At 42.5% G+C, this 19,155-nt stretch overlaps 1 protein-coding gene across 11 annotated transcripts in view; it reads right to left on the bottom strand.

The window, feature by feature from the left end:
* Positions 1-19,155, bottom strand: part of Npas3 (neuronal PAS domain protein 3) — an 846,664-nt gene that overhangs the window by 120,102 nt on the left and 707,407 nt on the right. For all 11 annotated transcript variants that reach the window (XM_042260622.2, XM_042260619.2, XM_042260617.2 and 8 more), the window contains one exon: positions 9,818-9,992. In XM_042260622.2, coding sequence (XP_042116556.1) covers positions 9,818-9,992 — 175 coding nt within the window. The remainder of the gene's footprint in view (positions 1-9,817; positions 9,993-19,155) is intronic.

A 19,155-nucleotide genomic window follows, 5' to 3' on the forward strand; every position in this document is an offset into this window, starting at 1 on the left:
TCTTAAATCCATTTGTGAAATGGGAAAAATAAGGCTACCATCTTCATAGTGTTTTGTGAGGAACTGGGTTGGGTTCTTTAGAAGAGAGACTGGCACATGTTGAACATTCTGTGTGTATTAGTAGTTATGTTGCACAAGGAATTCAGCAGTCCACAGGGACTTGTAGAATTTGACCCTCAAGGGAGGAGGTTTGTAAATCTGGGACTTTAAAAAATGATAAACACATTTGAATAGGCCACTGCTTTAATGAGTGATACTTAGGACTTACTGCACCAATCTTAGATGGGTCATGATGGTACCTTAGGTGCTCCATGATCTGGCACCATTGCAGATAAAATGTACCTTTACTTTATCCAGGATGGCAGGGCTCTCCTTCTGCTCCCATAATGCAACACCCTCATCCCACTGTGCTCTGTGGGGTGAGTATCTTGAATATCATCTCTGTCTCTGCTCTTACACTGGTCTCTTTAGTGGGGTACAGATGATATCCCTTCTAATCAAAGCTAGTCACCATCACTGAAGCCTTCATCATTCTCTTATGGTCCAACTATGGAAAATACCAGCATCTCCTCTTTCCCACTGGCTGTCGACTGTAAATCCATCTCATGATGATGAACAGTATAGTCTTGCATGTTCAGTAATGGCCGAGCAAGGGTCACTTGGAAATCATTCTGAGAAATATAAATACTACTCAGAAATGCACCCTCTTATAAAACTGGAGTATGGGGGAAAAGGGCATTCATGGCATCAATAAATAGCTTTTATTATTGGTATACTACTTGCAAACACTCTGCCTTTGGTGGAAAAACCCCAGAGTCAGTGGAGTTTTTCCAAGCCAGGATTTCCTGCGTTTCAGGAAAGAGGCCCCTGTAAGGTGAAAGGCCGGCTATTTGAGGAGACCTCCCTTTCAGAATCTCTCTCTGCAGTCTAAAAGTGGCAATCAGCGGGACTCCCATCCTCTCAGACCTATGTCCCAGGCAGTGTGAGGTCAAGTTCAGGCCACCCGATGAAAGGAAGGCAGAGAAACAAACACGGACTCTGGTATAGTCAGCAAAGCCTCTGATAGTCAGGGTCTGCAATGTCGGGGCATGTCAACGCTGTTGCTGCGCTGGTTCTGCCGATGCATGCTCCAATGTCGCCCTTCTCATAAGTCTATAGTGCCTGCCTGTCATCCCCTCGCACATGCCCTGTGTAACGATCTCACATGTCCCCTTCACAAAATAGTCAGCTACTGGGGTGCAGGGGACTTTATCCTTGCAACCTCAGTGCTTCATAGAACATCTGAAACATGGTATTATATCGGCGGTTGTTGAATCGTCTATACTACTTCTATTACCAAGTGGGCCTAGATCTTGAATGAAATTTCTCTCTGGTTAATAAGAGCTAGAGAGAAGACTTAAGTTCCCCTCTCTGATTCTGCCCACTAGCAGAAATTGGGTATTGTTTCTAGAGGGCCCTCAGAACTAGGTTTGTATCTCATTAGCAAAGATACCTCCAGGCCCTGTCCACCCCCGATGGACACTGTTGCTCTCTGTCTATCTCCAGCCTGCCTCGGCGACATGTCCTGGGAAGAAGGGGCCGAGGAAGCTGCACAGAGCCATGCCCAGCCATGCCAGCTGAGGCAGAGTCAAGGATGCGCACACAATTTTGAGAGCACACAATTCTGGCTGCTCTCCTGGCTGGGGTCACCCAGAGAACGTGGAACACGGGATTCAGGATTGAGTCTTGCCCGCGTTTTAGTCATATGTCACTGTGGCATAAAGATTTTCACTGCAGAGATGAAAGCAAAGGAAAAGACTAGATGGATTCCTCCCCCCAAGAAGAAACTCTATTATTAAGAAGTATTTCAGCTCACTGAAATATATGTATAAGGGGATAATTAGGTTTCTCTTTGGACTTCAGAATCCCTTTGGAGAAAATTCCTCTAGCTTGATTCCTACCATGTCACCATCTCATTTTTCCCCCATCTATTTCCTGGCTTCCCACCTACTTCAACATTAATATTGCACCCTTTCTTTTAATGTTGGCTGCTAAACCTAACCTGTGTGGCTTGGGGCAAGGCACTTAGAATTTCTATCACTTCCCCCCAGCTGCAGAACAAGGATAACACACTGACCTGCCTCAGAGGGATACGGTGTGAATTAACTCCTGTAATTAGCAGTTATTATGCTCTGCATACACCAAGCAGGGTCGGAATGCACCGTGATCACACTGGCTGGAGTGTACTGGGCACTAACGTTGTACTTGGGAATAACTGTTTGGCTGACAAGTGGAAGATCTGCAAACTTTACACAGAAGCAATATTTCCAGTATTTTCCCCAAGCAATCATGAGTAAATTGCTCACTAGGGGTGGAAATGGTTTCCAGCCCGTCCTGCCTCTTCTGATGTGTGCACCCTGCAAAGCTCAGTCAATGCCAGGTAACTGATCCTTTGTACGGCTGCTGTTTAGTGCAGATGAAGAATTCAGAACGGTATAATTTGGACAGGGATGAAATTTCTGTGCAGTGATATGTATTAAAAGCAAATAACTTGTGCTTTCTTCAAAGCAACAGCTGTAGAATCTATAATTTTTAATTATCCAGTGACAAAGACATCCACATTTTTTAATGGGCAGAACATGTCATCATTAACAACTTGTATGAGGTTTCATTTTAGAAACTTGAAAAATGTACCCCTTATCATTATAGGTAAATGGAAGTAAAAATTACAACCTGGAAAGCTATTTAAGGGAACTTACAAAAAAATGGGTTTAAGAATCGATTTCCTAAACCATTTTACTGAATTGTGTTAGGAGAAAATATGCATGCATGTATACATACATACATGCAAATATACACAGATATTCACTGAGTAATCCTATTTTATATTTTAGTAAGATGTCTTTGTTTCTGTTATTGAATAAAAGAGGCCCTGAGAATTCCATTGTATTAATTTGCACAAAAGCATATATATATGTGTGTGTATGTATATATGTATATATATATTGAACTACAACTACTGTGATCTGAACTTTGGAAGGGAAAGTTAGCTCCAGAATGGTTTTTAGAGTTCCGATGGGACTGGAAGGGAGGCTGCCTTCTGTGGGGAAGGAGTCACCAACGTTGACCACAAAGAACTACATCCCAAAGGATGCCTGGTGCTGCAGGTGTTCATCCTGTGACCTGGCCTGGAAGGGCGGCCCTCAGGTACTGCCTGGGCCAGAAGGGCCTGGCGGGAAGAATATTTGGATTTAGTTTTCTTTAGTTCCCCCGGCAAGACTCTGGAAGTATAAGCCTGCCTTGCAAGTGTCCATACCATATGTTGACAAGCTGCGTGGGCAGACATCAATTAAGGCGGTAAGTGGGCCTATGTTTGACTGTTGGAAACGGGGGGGGGGGATCCCCATTGGCAGCTCTAGGTGGTCTTCTTTAGCCTCGCCGGAGATAAAGGTGACATTTAAAAATACCCTGCCTTCTGCAAGGGAAAAATGGTACTCCATCAAGGTAGCCTTTTTGAGGCAAAAGAATTACTCTAAATTTGGCAAGGCAGAGCTAGTCAAGGTACCAGCTGCTGTTCCCATTTCTTTTCTTTTGAAATGGGGTGCTGTGTAACCTGGAGCAGCCTTGGTCTCACCAAATAGACCTTGCTGGCCTCAAACTTTAAAAAAAAAATCTGTTCCTCTCAAGTATTGAGCTTATGGATGGCTTCTTTTTACAGTGTGCAATACATTCAGGGCTACCCCGAAGATAATTTAGATTTTATTTCAAAATAACAGCAACACGGTTCCAAATAAGAAATCATATTGGAGATACAATTTTGTACAAAAAGCTCAACTTCCATGTTTATCTCTTTGGATTATTAAAAGATTAGTTTTGTTGGGGGTGTTTCTATGATACTTGTCATGTCCATGGGCACCTGGGAACTAACAGGTGACAGCTGAGGTTAAGAGACTGTGAAGATGTACTGATAAACGCTGGAGGGCCGGTGGAAACACACTTCATATTCAGTCCCAACGTAGATGACTGTACCACACTATCTGACGGATTTATCTCTGTTTACGTTGAGTGAAACTGGAAAGGAATTAAATGTGTATTTACAGTTGGACAAACACTCAATATAAATTATAAATTTTAATTTCACTTATTAGGTTGGGACTATGGCAAGCAGGGATTTTATTGCACACAAACGCCATTAAGATGAAAAGATTAACTTCCTGGAAAGGTCCCTAACTGCCGGAACAAAATCCATCTCCATCTTAACTTAGTGATGCCAAGGTCTCTCTTCAGAGTCTGCGAAAGCCAAGGGAAGAGTGCCACGGTGTGTCGTGTATACTTCCGGGGGCTCCAACCTTGTCACTGTGCTAAGAACCTGTTATGTGACAGCCTGTATGAATGCTGTGGTCCCCATGCAAAAGTCAAAGTTTATTTATGGCTAGAAGGACTTGTTCTCATCATTAACATTCAGAATAGTCTCCGCGATATTATCTTATCACACAACGGCTCCAGAATTATCTCACACAGATTAATGACAATAACATAATTCCAGAGAGTCGCCAGTCTCTATGTAGAAATATATTGGCAATAAAAACCAGCCACTGTATGCCTTTCCCCAGCAGAGGGTCTCTCGCTTTTCTCTGGTTTTTAAAGGCTTCAGATCAATAACTGGAGTGACATTATTAACAGCTCCCTCAGCACCTTGGCCAGCGCTAATATTAAATCCACTACACCTTCTGTTTGGCATCTGCAGTACAGCAGACAGTGCTGTGGATACAGTCACATTGTCTGGGGACTGGGGCTGGATGGGAGGTTACTGAGACGGTCTCTCCTGTCCAACTTCTCAATTCAGCTCATTGATAGGAAATTGGAACCAATCTAAAAAGCAAAACAAAACAGCAAAAAAAAAAAAAAAAAACCAAAACAAAAACCCTACCACAAACCAGATGGTCATCCATTCACACATTAAACTCCACGTATATCTTATAGCCAAGCAGTAAAATATTGACGTGATCTTTAGCTAATTTTATATTTTTTATTGTTATTGCTTGTCATGTGTTTCTCTAATTTTATCACCTTTTTGAAAATCATCCAGTCATGTCTGGACTTGAGTCCCTGTTCTATAGACTGAGGACTTGATCAAAGTTACCACGGCATTGAGATACGCACAGAAAATGTGGGTCATTTCCATCTAGATAAATACTCTCCTGCTCCTGTTTCTTTATCCCTTACAGCCTTCAGGACATAGAACAGGCACTGTAGGCATAGAGATTATACCAATGGTTATCTCAGCCTACAAAACAGACTAGATTCCCCCTGAAACTTGAGACGAAACAGGATAGCCTAGGTTTTAGACAACTAGTGGTTAACCACGCTGCTCCAGTTATTCTTCATCCCAAATACTGTCTCATATGTTTTACTAAATTGTCTAAATCCTAGTGTAGTATTGATTTCTCCTCCTACGAACTCACACCCATCCAATAAGCTACAAGAAGCTCTTGTCCTCACGGAATTCTTCCCAAGCAGGACCTGGGCCTGTTGCTCCCTGGCAGAGTCCTAGGCAGGTGCTGATTGCTATCTCATAGGAGGCAAACTTCTGGAGACAGAGGAAATCTCATTTTGAAGAGAGAAATGTGACACAGAAAGATGCTTGTGAGGTGACATGAAAAAAAGCAGGCCACCAGAAGTATGGATGTCAGGGTCTGAGGAAAATCGACAAGACAAAAGCCAAGCAACATGCGCTGCTCAGTCTCCTTCCTATGGATCTATGCCTATGGGAAGAGAGAGGCAATCTAGAAGGCTGTGTAGTGCCTATGGACGAATAATGGTTACTTCTAAGTAGCATGGGTTACTTCTAAGTAGCACAGTATTGGTTGACCTTTCTCCCTCTCTTTTGCATATTCTGAAGATTTCATAATGACTATAAATTAATCTTATAATTATAAAAGCTGTTATATTAACAAGGAAGGATGAATAAAAATACCATTTTATGACAACTCAAGGAAAATTGTTCTGTCTTCAAAATAGGAGACTTTTAAAGTTCCTCCAGGATCTCTGGGAGAAGGTGCCTTCCTGTTTACTAAGCATTCAGAAGGCACAGCATTGGGATTTATAAGAAAAAGACGGCTTGTAATCCCAAAATGCAGAATCATTAAGAGCAATGAAAAAGTATAGGCAGATGTACACCATCCACACAGTGTGCTCAGAGGGTCTGTGTGCCCATGTTGTCATAGCTTGCAGGAGAAGAGAAATGACTGCCTGCCGGATGGTGAAAGGCTATTTCTTCCAGAATATTCTGATTCACCTCCCAAAAAAGGCACTCAGGAAAACCAGGGCTTTTAAAAGCCAGCGTAACCATTTATTTTTCTAATGCTTGACTTAAGATTTCTCTAAAGGAAATAATATATTTACTAAACTATCTGTAAATGTGCACACATACAAAGTATTTATTTGGGTTTGCTGTCAAGTCAACAGATTCCTGCCTCCTCTACCCCCATTATCTTGAGACTGATTCAAGACAAGACTCTCAGAAGGTTGGCAGCTCAGAGAAAGAGAATTCCTATCATGGCACAGAGTCACCGCCTTGAAATGGCTTTGCTCACTTATTTCCTTTTATTATAATGCCAAGTGTTATTTAGATTTTAGTCATTTAGTAATGCTACACTGCACACATCAGGGCGTCTGAAAAATTCCTTACCCACTAGCCCTTTCATCTCCGTAATAACCATATATCATATCTGTTTTCCAACCAAATTTCACCAGTATGAAGAAAGGAATCTTTGCTTCATCAGAGTTTAGAAGATTACCAGGCAGTGAACAAGAGTCTCCAAAAATGTTCCCTCTTGTTATTAAGAATTAGGAAATCTTGTTAAAATTCTTTCAGCTTTTGGGAAACATAAGCAGCTTTGGGATGTAGTACCTGACACGCGCTTTTAAAGTAATTCCCTTTGAGCAATCGTCTGTGTTAGTGAAGATATTTCATTCCAGGTAGTACCCTATGCTGCTTTGCAGTATTTGAGTAGTCAATCTAACTGTGTTTTTAAGCCAAAATGAAAAAGAACCAAATTCCATAGACCTGTAGGGCTACGATGGATTGGCATCCCCTAAGGGTGGGAGTCACATTCACCATCTAGGATGGGGAACATTGCCGATGGGCACTAATTCTTAAGTGGCAGAAAATGCGGAGTTTCACACGTGCTAGTGAGAACGCCTGTAGGAAGGCCGAGTCAGTGGGTTCCAACCAGTTGTTGATATAAATGATCGAGCAGGTCGGAAGGAGAGAATCATGGGGACAGGTGCAGAAGTGAAACCCGTTTAGAAGGCCAGCGGTGTCCTCCAGTAGTCTAGAACGCACAAGTGAGAACAGAGCTCCAGTGTGCCAAGAGCTGTTCTAGGCACATCAGTGCTCCACAGAAGTCATGGGATTTATCCAAGTTCTTTCCTTAGAATAGCTATCTGGGTTTGTGGTGTGCCCTAGCCGAACCAGTTTAAAGGCTGTCCTTTCATTTTTCTCTCCAAGTGTCTTCTAGGAAACAGATCACCCTAAACACCTGTTCAGAGAAACATCAAACTCCACGTGAGTGGACGGGTTGATGCGGCCTCCATTGGTTTATAATTTAACGTTAGGTTACATTAACAGAAGCTCATTATCTGAACTGAAAAGGTGACAGATTCTCTTGGAAACTGTCACCAAACATCTAAAGAGCCATGTTCAGTCCTTAGAAGCATGTACATTGTTAGAGGGTCATCAACAAACGACAACCCAGTCAGGCTCGGATGGTGTGGGCCATGAGGTTCTTAGGAACACACCAGTAGATGGATACCTGGCTGTGGAGTCTGCAGTCTAACCGGGAAGCAGCAGAAATGAGGACTTGATGTGTCTCATTAGATATAGTTGAGTGGCTACAGGAAGGAATAGGGTGTGATCGGAAACACTGTCTAAGAAAGTGTGAAGATGCAGTGAAGGAGACACGGCTTTCAAACCAGGGCTAACTTTCCATGGGAACTGCTCAGCAATGGAGGTGGGCAGCTTTCCTAGCTCACCAGCTGCACACCAGGGGAGAGATAACAAAGACACCTGTTGGTGTTGCTGCGGGTGCTGGAATTGGTACTAAAGGACTGAGAAGATCCTGAAGTTGACTGTGTAGCTCACAGAAACAGAATCTGCTTTCCCAAGACCTTCCCTTAAACAGTCGCTTTTAAATTGAAATTCCTTCACACAGAGACATGAGGAATCAAGGTTCCCTGATCTGTCTTGAGAAGAAGTGAACAGAAAGGCCTTCTCCTGTGCTTCGTCTCAGATACCCACAGCTAGGAAGGTCCTAACAATGGGAACACGCTGTCAATGATCTAGCTGACATATCCATTCAGTAAAGCCACTGAGCTATGGTATGAAGAGTATATGGCTTCCTCACAAAGTTGTTTCCATTTTGAAGGGTAAAGAATGGTCTTAAACGTTTCTTTTTCTCATGTGTGCGGCTAACTGGAGGGTGCCCACCAACACTGTAAGTAATGAACATTCCGCCTCTGGTGGGGGAGGGGAGGGCTGCCCCATGGGAAAACATGGATTTGGTTTTCTATGGAGTCAGAATATTTCCAAAAGAGGCAATATTTTCCCCTGTGAATATACATATTGTGATTAGTTCTAGGCAGGACAAATTATTTTCTTGAAATATGTAGTTATTTTTATATTAATCTTAAGGCAGGGTTTTCCATTTTCCTCTCTAATACAATGCTTTTGTGTTGCAAATTCTGTTTTAAAACGACAGATCAAGTAGTTTTAAACACAGGCATCTTTGAAGAGTGCAAAATAACTTCTCAAGTAAGCAAATAAAACTTTGCACTTGAAATCAGTCCTTGATTCATTAAAAATCTTAAACTTCTCATGAGAAAAATTAACATTTAAACCACCGCTGCTTGGCCAAGCACTCCACCACACAAGAATATGAAATATCTCCTCTAAAAAAGTACAAAAAGGACAAAACCACAAATGTGGAACTTCAATTAATTTAAAGCCCCAATCAGCAAAGAATAAATCCTTGGCAGATCTAATTACCAGGGCTCTCGGAAGACCCGGGCCGACCAGCCAATCTTCCCCGTGTTTGAACAGCTTGATGAACTAGGGGACTGATGGATATCAAGTCATTTTGTTTAATTTATAAATGGATTTTCCCCTAATACTTAAATTATCATCAGTACAACACAATGAAAATGGGAACATTCTGAATGCAAAGTCTATAAGAGTCCTGGAAGGAATTCCAATGAGGAATGTCACCTCTGTTCATTCCTCTATACAATTGATCTAATTAAATACTGAGGGTGGAAAGGCGCTTTAGAATGTAGCCATTTCTGTTTTCTTTTTAGCCTTAATTTATCTGTTCACATCTTTCAAGTACCTTCTGATGCTTAAAAAAAAAAAAAGGAAACCAAGATTTCTGCAAATCCCTAACACTTTTAATTCTCTACAAGCTAATATTCAAGATGCCTCTGCCAGAGGGTAGATTTTGCTGAATAATAAATAAATGTGTAAGGATAAAGGGGAGAGGGTGTTCCAAACCAGCAGATCTCCTTCTAGTAATTTGAAAGAGAAACCAGAGGAGCTTGGACCTTCTAGATGTATTGTTGAACTGAAATGAGATCTCTGGATTACACTTATTAAAATGTCTCCTTATTTTCAAATCTCTTCCTTATTTAATTACTGCATGGGCTGAGAGCTGCACAGAATTGTTAAATACCCTTCACCCTATTTATAGTCTCTCCACACGGGTACCTTGAGCACACTCAGTCAGCGAAGGTCCTGCCCACCAACCACCAATAGCAAACACACCGGGTTTGCAATTCCCACCTGGCTCGGGGGTCTCTGACTGAGAGGAGGAAGAGGCTGAACTGGCTGCGTCCTCTGTGGTGCCCTGGGAGAGGAGACCCCGCCCAGGCGGGAGCTTCATGCCCAGCTGCTCTGCCATCTCCACGTGGTCCCCAGGGTGGACATAGTCAAAGACGCTGCTTCCTGTCAGCTCCACCTAGAGAGGGAGAGAAGTGGAGAGACGGGTGTCACGGGCTTTTCCATGTTCGATGCAGAAGCACAGCGACACAGATTCCGAGACGAAAAGGGAACAACACACTCGGGCCCCAGAAGCAATTTTGACTCCAGATACTTTAGGATTCTTGGAAGAGAAAGATTTCTTTTTTTGCACATGTATTTATTTAGTAATTGTTTAGCCCAGTTTTCCCCTCATACAGTGTTGTTTGCATAGAGCCAAAACATCCTGTGAAATGTGGACAAGTCTGCCTTGCGTTCAGCTGTTTTATCCACGCATCATCAAATACTTGTATGTTTGGTGTCAACTGGATGATTGAGTGAGTCCTACGGTTTTCATGCTGAGAAGTTTGTGCTTTGTATAAAAACCATTTCAGAAACAGCTAGAGATAGCAGGCGAGTATTTCTTTTAAATACACAGATTTCTAAGATTTAAAAAAAAAAACATATCCTCTTATTTCTATGTAAATTTAAATGTACAAAGTGCCACTTACAAATATATGCAAAGGCATAATGTTTTCATTAAATATCACTCATTAGCTCTGTAATCATATGGAGAATTTTCCATGCAAAAGAGGTCAGCTGGGGTCTGCAGCAGACATTTTTTTCTGCTGGTATCAGCTTGTTTTGCCTTCAATCTAATAAAATACACGGTACAAAGCTCCTTGAGGGCTTTAAAAAGTGTTTTTATTTTGTGTACTCTTTGAACGAGGCTGCCTCCAAGTACAGCGGATGAATATGAAGTATCAGAAGAGAGGCCTGAATATTTCAGTGCTGTCAGACGTGGTCTGTGAGTCTGGGGCGCCTGCTCGGGGTGCGGGGAGAAGCTGCCGGCAGGGACTGGCCTTACCTTCCAACCCTCAGAGAGTTCAGACTTTTATTTCTTCCCGGGGCCAGCTGTAGTGCCCCTAACAGAATGTCCTTGCCTTGTAGGCATTAGAGCAGGGGTAGGCATGCCAGCAGCAGGACAAGAGAAAGCTCTCCCTGGGTCACTAATGGGGTTCTCTGTCCTTTGCAGTGAGATGAGCTCAGGCTAGCTCTGTGTGCCCTGGAAGTCTGTAAAGCATCCAGTTCCTTGATGGGTACTCACATACACCTCTTCCTACCTCATTTCTCTGTCCTGCGTAATAGCCAGCCTCTCTCTAAACTCTGCCAAATTTCTCCTGTCAGAAAGGAAGCGAGGCTAGACTGTCACAGAGAGTGGAACGTTCAGCTCTATTACCCTCAGCACTCCAAGTCCCCGTAAGATGATCACATCCCCTCCCAGACACCATCCGATTAAAGTCTTAACAGGCTACACATCTTCACCATCTATCAATTAGCAGAGGCACAACCAGGATAAGGGAAGGCAAAATTCAGTTTAGGTAATAGCTCTTCCCGAAAAAGACTTGCCCAACTTTTACTGAAAATGAGGTACTTCCTGCAGCTATTAAATTATCCTCTCCAACTGTATTACTCGGCCACAGACTATATCATCTTACACTACCTATTTCTTCCACTTGGTATTGTGACAGAGAGCACATCGGGATTCACGGTGATCAGCTCCTACCCTCTGGGAGGCGGGGATTACATGGAAATAATCCCTTTAATGTACGCCTTGCCTCTAAGCACTTCACACAGCAATAAATGGGTAAACTGACTTTGTGCAATTAAGAAATTAAATGAAACTAATAAAATGTGTGTTTTAATATTTCTCGATGGTTATTTTGTTTGGGGATTAGTGGATATGAGGAAGCCGTTCACTCCACATGGAGTCCAATCACAGCACTTGACTCTTCTTACATTCCAGGGTTTTCCTGTAATCTTTCAGTGGACCTTCAGACACATGCCACAGATTGTGAAAAAATGAAAACCCCAGTGAAAATACTTTCAGAGTGCTGGTTATTAAATATCCCTATAAACCAGCTCTACAGAGAAGGAGCCAAGGTTTATACAACTTGCTTTGCCTAGAGATGTTTCCTTCCAAGGAAGATGTGTTCTGAAATATTGAGCAAGGTTAAGCCATAGCTTGCCATATTACATCCAGGGAGCTGTGTCCTGATATACAGAGCAAGGTTAGGCCACAGCATTCCATATTGTAGATAGCAGGAAGGATGGCCTTCAGTGCCCTCGTGGAGGCTTACACTGCAAACCCAATATTGGTGCTGGAGAAATGGCTCAGCAATTAAGGGCACAGACTGTTCTTGGAGAAGGCTTGAGTTCAAGCCCCTCCACAGGGCAACTCACAATGACTTATGACTCCACTTTTGGGGGGATCTGATGTTCTCTTCTGGCATCCATGGTTATTGCACTCATGTGCACAAATCAATACTCTCACATAAATATACAATGAAAAATAAAATGAAATCCCAAACAGTAAAACCTGAAATTGATGGAGAAGTTGGCACTGAGGACCTGACCCTGCCATTCCAGGTATCTACTGTAGTTGAGGCCATAGGTACAGTAGGAGATCCAGGCTATTTGGAGTTACAACCCGAATGTGAAATCAGAAGGTTCCCTTGCTCAGCTGTGTGGCCTTGGGCAATTCCTGGAACCTCCTAGGACTCCAGTCTTCTGTCGAAAAGCTGGTAGCTAGCTGCTATGAGGGACAATGGGGCACCCCTCACAGTGCATTCCATGTGGCGGGCACCCCTACAATGCTGGTTCTTGGGAATGATGCGTGGCCTTAGCCTTTAGAGTGAGGAGACACGCTGTGGCTTTCTTGCCCCACATCTCTATTTTGAAAATCCAGTGAAGCCATGCAGGGGGATCACTGTATAAGAAAAATGAAACCCTTTAATGCCTACTCTTGGGGTAGCGAGGTGGCTTAGTGGGTAGAGGCACTTGCTGCCAAGCCTGACAACCTGAGTTTGATTCCCAGAAATCACATGGTGGAAGAAAAGAACTGATCTCTGCTCTGCAGTTGTTGTCTGATCTTTACACACACACACACACATGTGGTGATATTTTATTTGTACTGAAATGTTATTTTAATTTTATGTTAATAAATAAAGTTGCCCTGGGGTCAGAGCTATTAGAGCCATAGTAAGAGTGTGGTGGTTAGAAGAGCTAGGTAGATTTCTGTGTGTTCAGGGATACAGCCAGTATTGGAGACATACGCCTTTAAGACCTGGAGGGCGGTACTTACAGGCAGTGATGAGGCAGTCATGTGGTTGGGTTTACAACCAATGAGAAGGCAGAACAGAAAGATTATTTAAACAGGGACACAGGAAGTTCCTCCCTCGCTAGGGGAAGCTAGGAGCACTGCAGGAGGTAAGATTTTATCTCTGAGCTCTGACCTCTCGGCTTTTCTCTTTTACCTTGGCTCTGTGTTTCTTATTTTAATAATACGATTGGTTACATCTACACACACACACACACACACACACACACACACACACACACACACACAGAGTAAATGTAGTAAAAAAATGCCTACTCTTGTTACTATTTGGTAGATAAGAACAAATGAACATCAGAATACATATTCCTATATAGCTTGGGTTTGTGATGTCACCTGGGATATCATTTCAATTAGCCTGGGGTATAACAGTGGTGATACATCTTGTGAGACATAACTAAGTAGTAGAATAATAGTATTATTAGCTATCTACTATGTGAATGTATCCCCCCCCCGCCCCCCCCCCCCACACATGATCTTACTATACAGCCTTTGGCTATCCTGGAACTCCTACATGTCAATCAGGCTAGTCTAGAAATCATGGTGACCTGCTTCCAACGTGCTAGGATTTACTGGTACACACACTTTATCTCATAAAATCTTCCAAACTGCTCTACTTGCCCCCACTTCAGAGGAGAAGAACCTGAATAGCGGAAAAGGCCAGCAGTCGCACAGAATTTGGCCACGTCTGTTTCCATGGTTCTCACTTCTTGAGTAGCATCTATCTGTAGCCCAACAGGTTGAGCAAGGAACTCTGAAACCTTCTGTCCTTCATCCCTGCTGTGTGTAGAAGAGCACACTGAGTTCTCAAGAAGGAAGAGGGCTAAGGGCAGCCAGCCTGCCAGTGTCTTGGGACTCAGGATATGTTGTGGTTGGACCCTTGGACCTAAGGAAAGTGCAGAAGGAGGCTGTCTACACCAAAACAGACATGGGGATAGACAAGGGTCAACTTATGGTGTACCCCCAGTCTTCAACAGTATTACCATCCTAACCATCACATCTTATCTTGCCCGTCTACCACAGATGTTTGTTGAATAAAAAGGGTAGAGAGTTAGATCTAAAACATAATCATTTTGATTTATGATTAAGTTGATCAAGCTTAAATTGTTTTTTTTTTTTCCCAAGTGTTATTTCTGGCATTATGACTGTAGCACATTAGTCTGTAAAATGCATTACAATATAGCACCATAAAGTTATCTTTCCCAGTAAACCCTTGCCAGATACATTATCTGATTCAAGACACACTCTACAAATATTATTAACAGTCCTCTCAGATCACAAAGAACGAAAGCCTAGAGCAGTTTTATCCGGTATGACTTCCTGGTTGTACCCCCAGTCCTTCATGGGGATCTTCACAATGGAAAGGAGTCGTCTTTTACCTTAGAGGTGTATTCTGATGGGCTCAAATGACACTTGAGGCAAATGTAAGAACCTCTTCATTTTAGAGTAAGTTCAACCACCACATATGGTGGTTCTACTTCTCCAACTCGGGAAACAGACTCGGAGTCTTTGAATGGTTTTCGATGCTGGAGAAGGAGAAAGGCAAGGCTGTTTCCACCTTCAATCACCAGGTCTAACTTCACCCCAACTGAGTGACTCCATTTTGTTGTCTTTGTTGTTCTGTTACTGTTGGTTTTGAGACAGGAGCTTCCTAGTTCAGACTGGTGCTGAACTCATGATTCTCCTGCCTCAGCCTATGTGGTAGTGTTCACATTACAGGCATGTGTCACCACGCCTGGGGTGAGTGACGGCCAAAAGGAAACTAACTCCCTGGCATTGCTTAGAATATGTAAACAACAACAACAACAACAACAACAAAAAGGGAAAGGGTGTTGGCAGAAGCAGATAGATGATGGGCAAGGAACAATCATACCTGGAGATCTCATCTTGTTCCAACTCTTTCTGCCTGGCTATCCCTACTCAACGTTCCAGGATTAAACAACAGCCCACAGTCCAACTAAACTGCATAGCTTTTCCTCAAATGTATTTCATGATCCGTTAGCTTGCATGTGATTTTCACACCAGACACAACGGATCTTGTCACTGAAGTTTTGTGGGAAAATGTCAATCTATTATTACAATGGTTTGAGTTGAGTTTTCCAGGTGGGACCACGTGCCTTGCTGACAGCTAGGATGGGGATCGCTTGGTCTTTTCAAACATCAAGAGAGCCTGTGGATAGCCACGGTTTGATCCTCTGGAGTGAGCAATGCACTTTTCCACTCTAGCAATGTCCTGATGGGGCTCCTCATGGGTCCAGGGCCCCTCTGATTGAGAAGGTTTGGTACATGTAAGGGACCAGCAGTGACTGTAAATCACCTCCACTAGAGGATTCTACTTTAAGGTAAGATCACAAAGCCCACTTTTCAGGTACATTTTTTTTTAAATGTCTTTCATCTTAGAAATAATCCAGGGATGATTTTTATTAACTAAAAAAACATTTTTTTCAAGGCCTACCAATGTAAGGCAGAAATGCCATAACCCTTTTGGAAGACACTTAAATTTCTCGAGGGCCTTGGAGTACTGATGACTGGTGGCTCTCAACTGGGTCCTTTTCCAGCTGGGGCCACTCCACAGGGGATGCCAATGATGTCTGAAAGTCACTCCTGAGAGAGAATGTGTCGGTGGTAGGTGACTTAGAAGCTGACTCCTAGGTTAAGCTATCAGCTCTACCAAGAGACTTCGACATCTTGCTTAGAAAATCCTGACCCAGGATAAGGTAGAAATTCTATCTCACCATAGCAGGTTAGGATTTGCAGTTTTTTTGGGGGTCACATTTTGTGTTATTGAAGGATAATAAAGTGATAAGGGAATAAAATATAATAAGATATGATAGCTTGATTAGCATAGGTTTTCTTTGGATTTACTGGTATCTTAATGCCATCTTCATAACTTCCTACATATTGCAGAACTCTACTGAATATTTATGAACTGTTTTGACAGAAAGTTGATGCTCTTTACTGCTCTGTCTCATTCTATGTATTTGCTGACTTATCTGAAGAAAAAAACGCATAAAAGCCTTGGGTCTGTTACAGAAATACGTGTATAAATTAGTAGAACAAGAAGAAAGGAAGGTTCTGTATCAGAACGATGAGGTGGAATGAAAAACCTTTCAGGGCCATCAAATAGGAAAATGAACCCACTCTGTTCAGAGATATGTTGCCAGAGTTTTCTCTCTGAAGAATGTGAGCTGAAAGATACCACATCGTGTGTTTATTTTATCTCCAGAAATAAACATTTCGGTTCCTGTGGGAATCGGCGAGGGCAACTACATTTTATTTTTGTTTTTTATTCACTTTTCTATAACCCCTGGAGTGCCTGACTTGAGATTGCAACAGCAGCATGCAAAGCCTTTCTGTACAACCCTTTCTGAACCTGATAAGAAGGGCCAGGGGCATGCCAAGGTGAACGAGGGTCCCACAGACGTGGAATGAGAGAATCCATAGCAAGTTTCACACATGCATTCTGACTTGGCACAGTCAGGCTCTGGACAGTAGTCCTTCCACGGCCGTGTCTTTCACTCCTGGTGGGCTAACTTATCAGTCCATATTAACATGGATTGATAAATATTCAGAAAAGCTTCATGAGGAATTCTGGAGAGTCCAGATTCCATCTGAAAATGCTTAAATCCTCACAGAAATGGTCTCAGTATAAAATAGATGGCAGCGGCTTTGAGGTCCTTCCTTTTTTTTTTTTTTTCACCCAGTAAATGATAGGCAGCATTGGAAGTCCTCGTCATCATGGTTCACGAGTCCTGATATCACATCGAGTTTTGGAAGCGGTGGCTTAGGACAGTTTGGGCATGTCAACATTCTTTCCCCTTCACTAAGAGGCACCAGCCAAAAGCAGAGGGCAGAGAGTTCCTGTCCCAGTGGCCACCCCATCAGGAGGAGCCCAGAGACTGGTGACGAGATCAGGAGAATTTAAAACCCATTTTACAAGATTCCCAGAGTTCTGAAGTTTTAGCATCTGTCTGCAGGGCAGGAAAGGCCAACTTCTCAGTATTTATCCCGGGGAGGGAAGGGCTGCCAGGGGAGGTTACATCACAGAGAAAAGTGAAATGTTGCTGAGAAAGAAGCCTTAGCAGTTAGCAACACAGTAGCTGGAGTCAATCCCTCTCTTCTGAAGATCAAACGGGGAGTGAGATGTCACTCTGAAAGCGGCTTCATCACCTTGGTGGTAAGGAGACCAATCAACATAAAATACTTGAGATTGGCATAGTTAATCCATTCTCCTCAAATTGTATACGCTCCACTATTTGCCATTTAAATCAGCATTCACTTTGCCAAGCCAGACTCCCCCATGGGTGCCTCTTGATTTTCTTTTAACTCTTTTTTTTAAATTATTATCTTCATAGTTAAATTTTGCTCTCCTCCTCCCCTTTTTGAACATGTGAACAACAATAACAATGGCAAAACATTTTTTAGTAAGATTGAAATTTAGCAGTGTTTTCAGTTCAGAGAACGGTAACTGGATTTGGGAAACTATAATAATTCTGGGCTTGAGTTTTCTATGTATTTTAAGAATTCATACAGAGTGATTTTTATTTTATTCTAGTCACAGTAAAACAGCATGGCCTATATGACTAAAACCTTGGATATGGTTAATGCACACAGATAATAATCACATAAACCATAATAAATAATAAAACGCACACAAACAATCTAATTAATCATTCTTGAGTTTTAAAGGGACACACTGTGAAGGATTGCCAATGGCATTCCTTGCTAAGAGCTCAGGAAAAAAAAAACTTGAGACGAAAACATAAACAACAGAAATCTCACCAGAAAAGTTGGACAGAGTAATTTATCCTCACATCTAGAGAAAGGAACCCCAACGACGGCTCCTTCTCAGCTGACATCTTGGTTTTCCAGACTGGATCACTATGCACATGTCACAGGCTCCATGTTTAAAACAACTGAGTGCTCATCCCTTCCATGCCTTTCTGAAGAGTTTTCAGAATTTCTCTTTCCAGAAAATGCTAAGCAGACTGAAGTACTTTAGTCAATGGAGAAAGTGAATGGTTAGGCCACATCAAGAAAATGGAGGATTACTCCAAAGAAAAGAACAAGGAAAAATTAAGTCCTCTGAACTGTGAACAGTTACTGGCTCTTCTAGAAATTCTTTGTTGATGCATTTAGGCAAATCCTGGGAAGCTCCTGGACACTGTGTGGGAACCATGGCCTTAGTACATCATTTCTATGACTATATTTTGGTAGTTGTAACTCTGTGACTATGGAGGCTATTTTCTCTGAAGTGAGCCAAGTACTCTGAGCATCTCTAGGCACTGTTTTAAAGTAATAAACCAAACCCCACATGTTTTAACAACAGGCTGTAAGTTAGTCTTGTTCCAATACAGAACCTAAATAGAACAGGTATGTGAAGAACATGAGTCTTTCCAGAAAGCCAGGAGTGGTGTGAGTTAAGATATCTGGGGGGCAGTGTGGCACATGTGAGGGACAGTGTGTCCTTCTGAGAACTCAATGTGCTGTCTTACCAGAGAAGCATGCTACTTACACATGACTAAAACTGGCATTTTATCCAGGAGTTTCATCTCATAGTCACTTATGCCATTTAGTCTTGAATTTTTACAAGAGCCATGATGGCTGATATGGCAGCCGGACACATGGAACATGGCTGCTTCTGAACTATAATGAATGGATGAGTGTAAAATTAGCACCAGGTCCTAAAGATTTAGAACGAGGCCAAAAAAGTGCGTGCGTGCGTGCGTGCGTGCGTGCGTGCGTGTGTGTGTGTGTGTGTGTGTGTGTGTGTGTGTTGTGGGAAGGGTGTAAATATGAAACTAGTTTGGTTTTTAAAAGTGGCTACTAGAACATTTTCAATTACATGTGGAGTTTGCAATGCTTCTGCTGGACAGTGCTGACCTGGAACACAGATCCCCAGACTGAAGAGAGAAGGACCGGACTACCTTCAAAATGTCAGGGAAGACAGAAGCGGTATAAGAACAAAACAGATCAGAAACAGAGG

This window comes from Peromyscus maniculatus, chromosome 14 (assembly GCF_049852395.1).
Source record: "Peromyscus maniculatus bairdii isolate BWxNUB_F1_BW_parent chromosome 14, HU_Pman_BW_mat_3.1, whole genome shotgun sequence".
NCBI classification, from domain to species: Eukaryota; Metazoa; Chordata; class Mammalia; order Rodentia; family Cricetidae; genus Peromyscus; species Peromyscus maniculatus.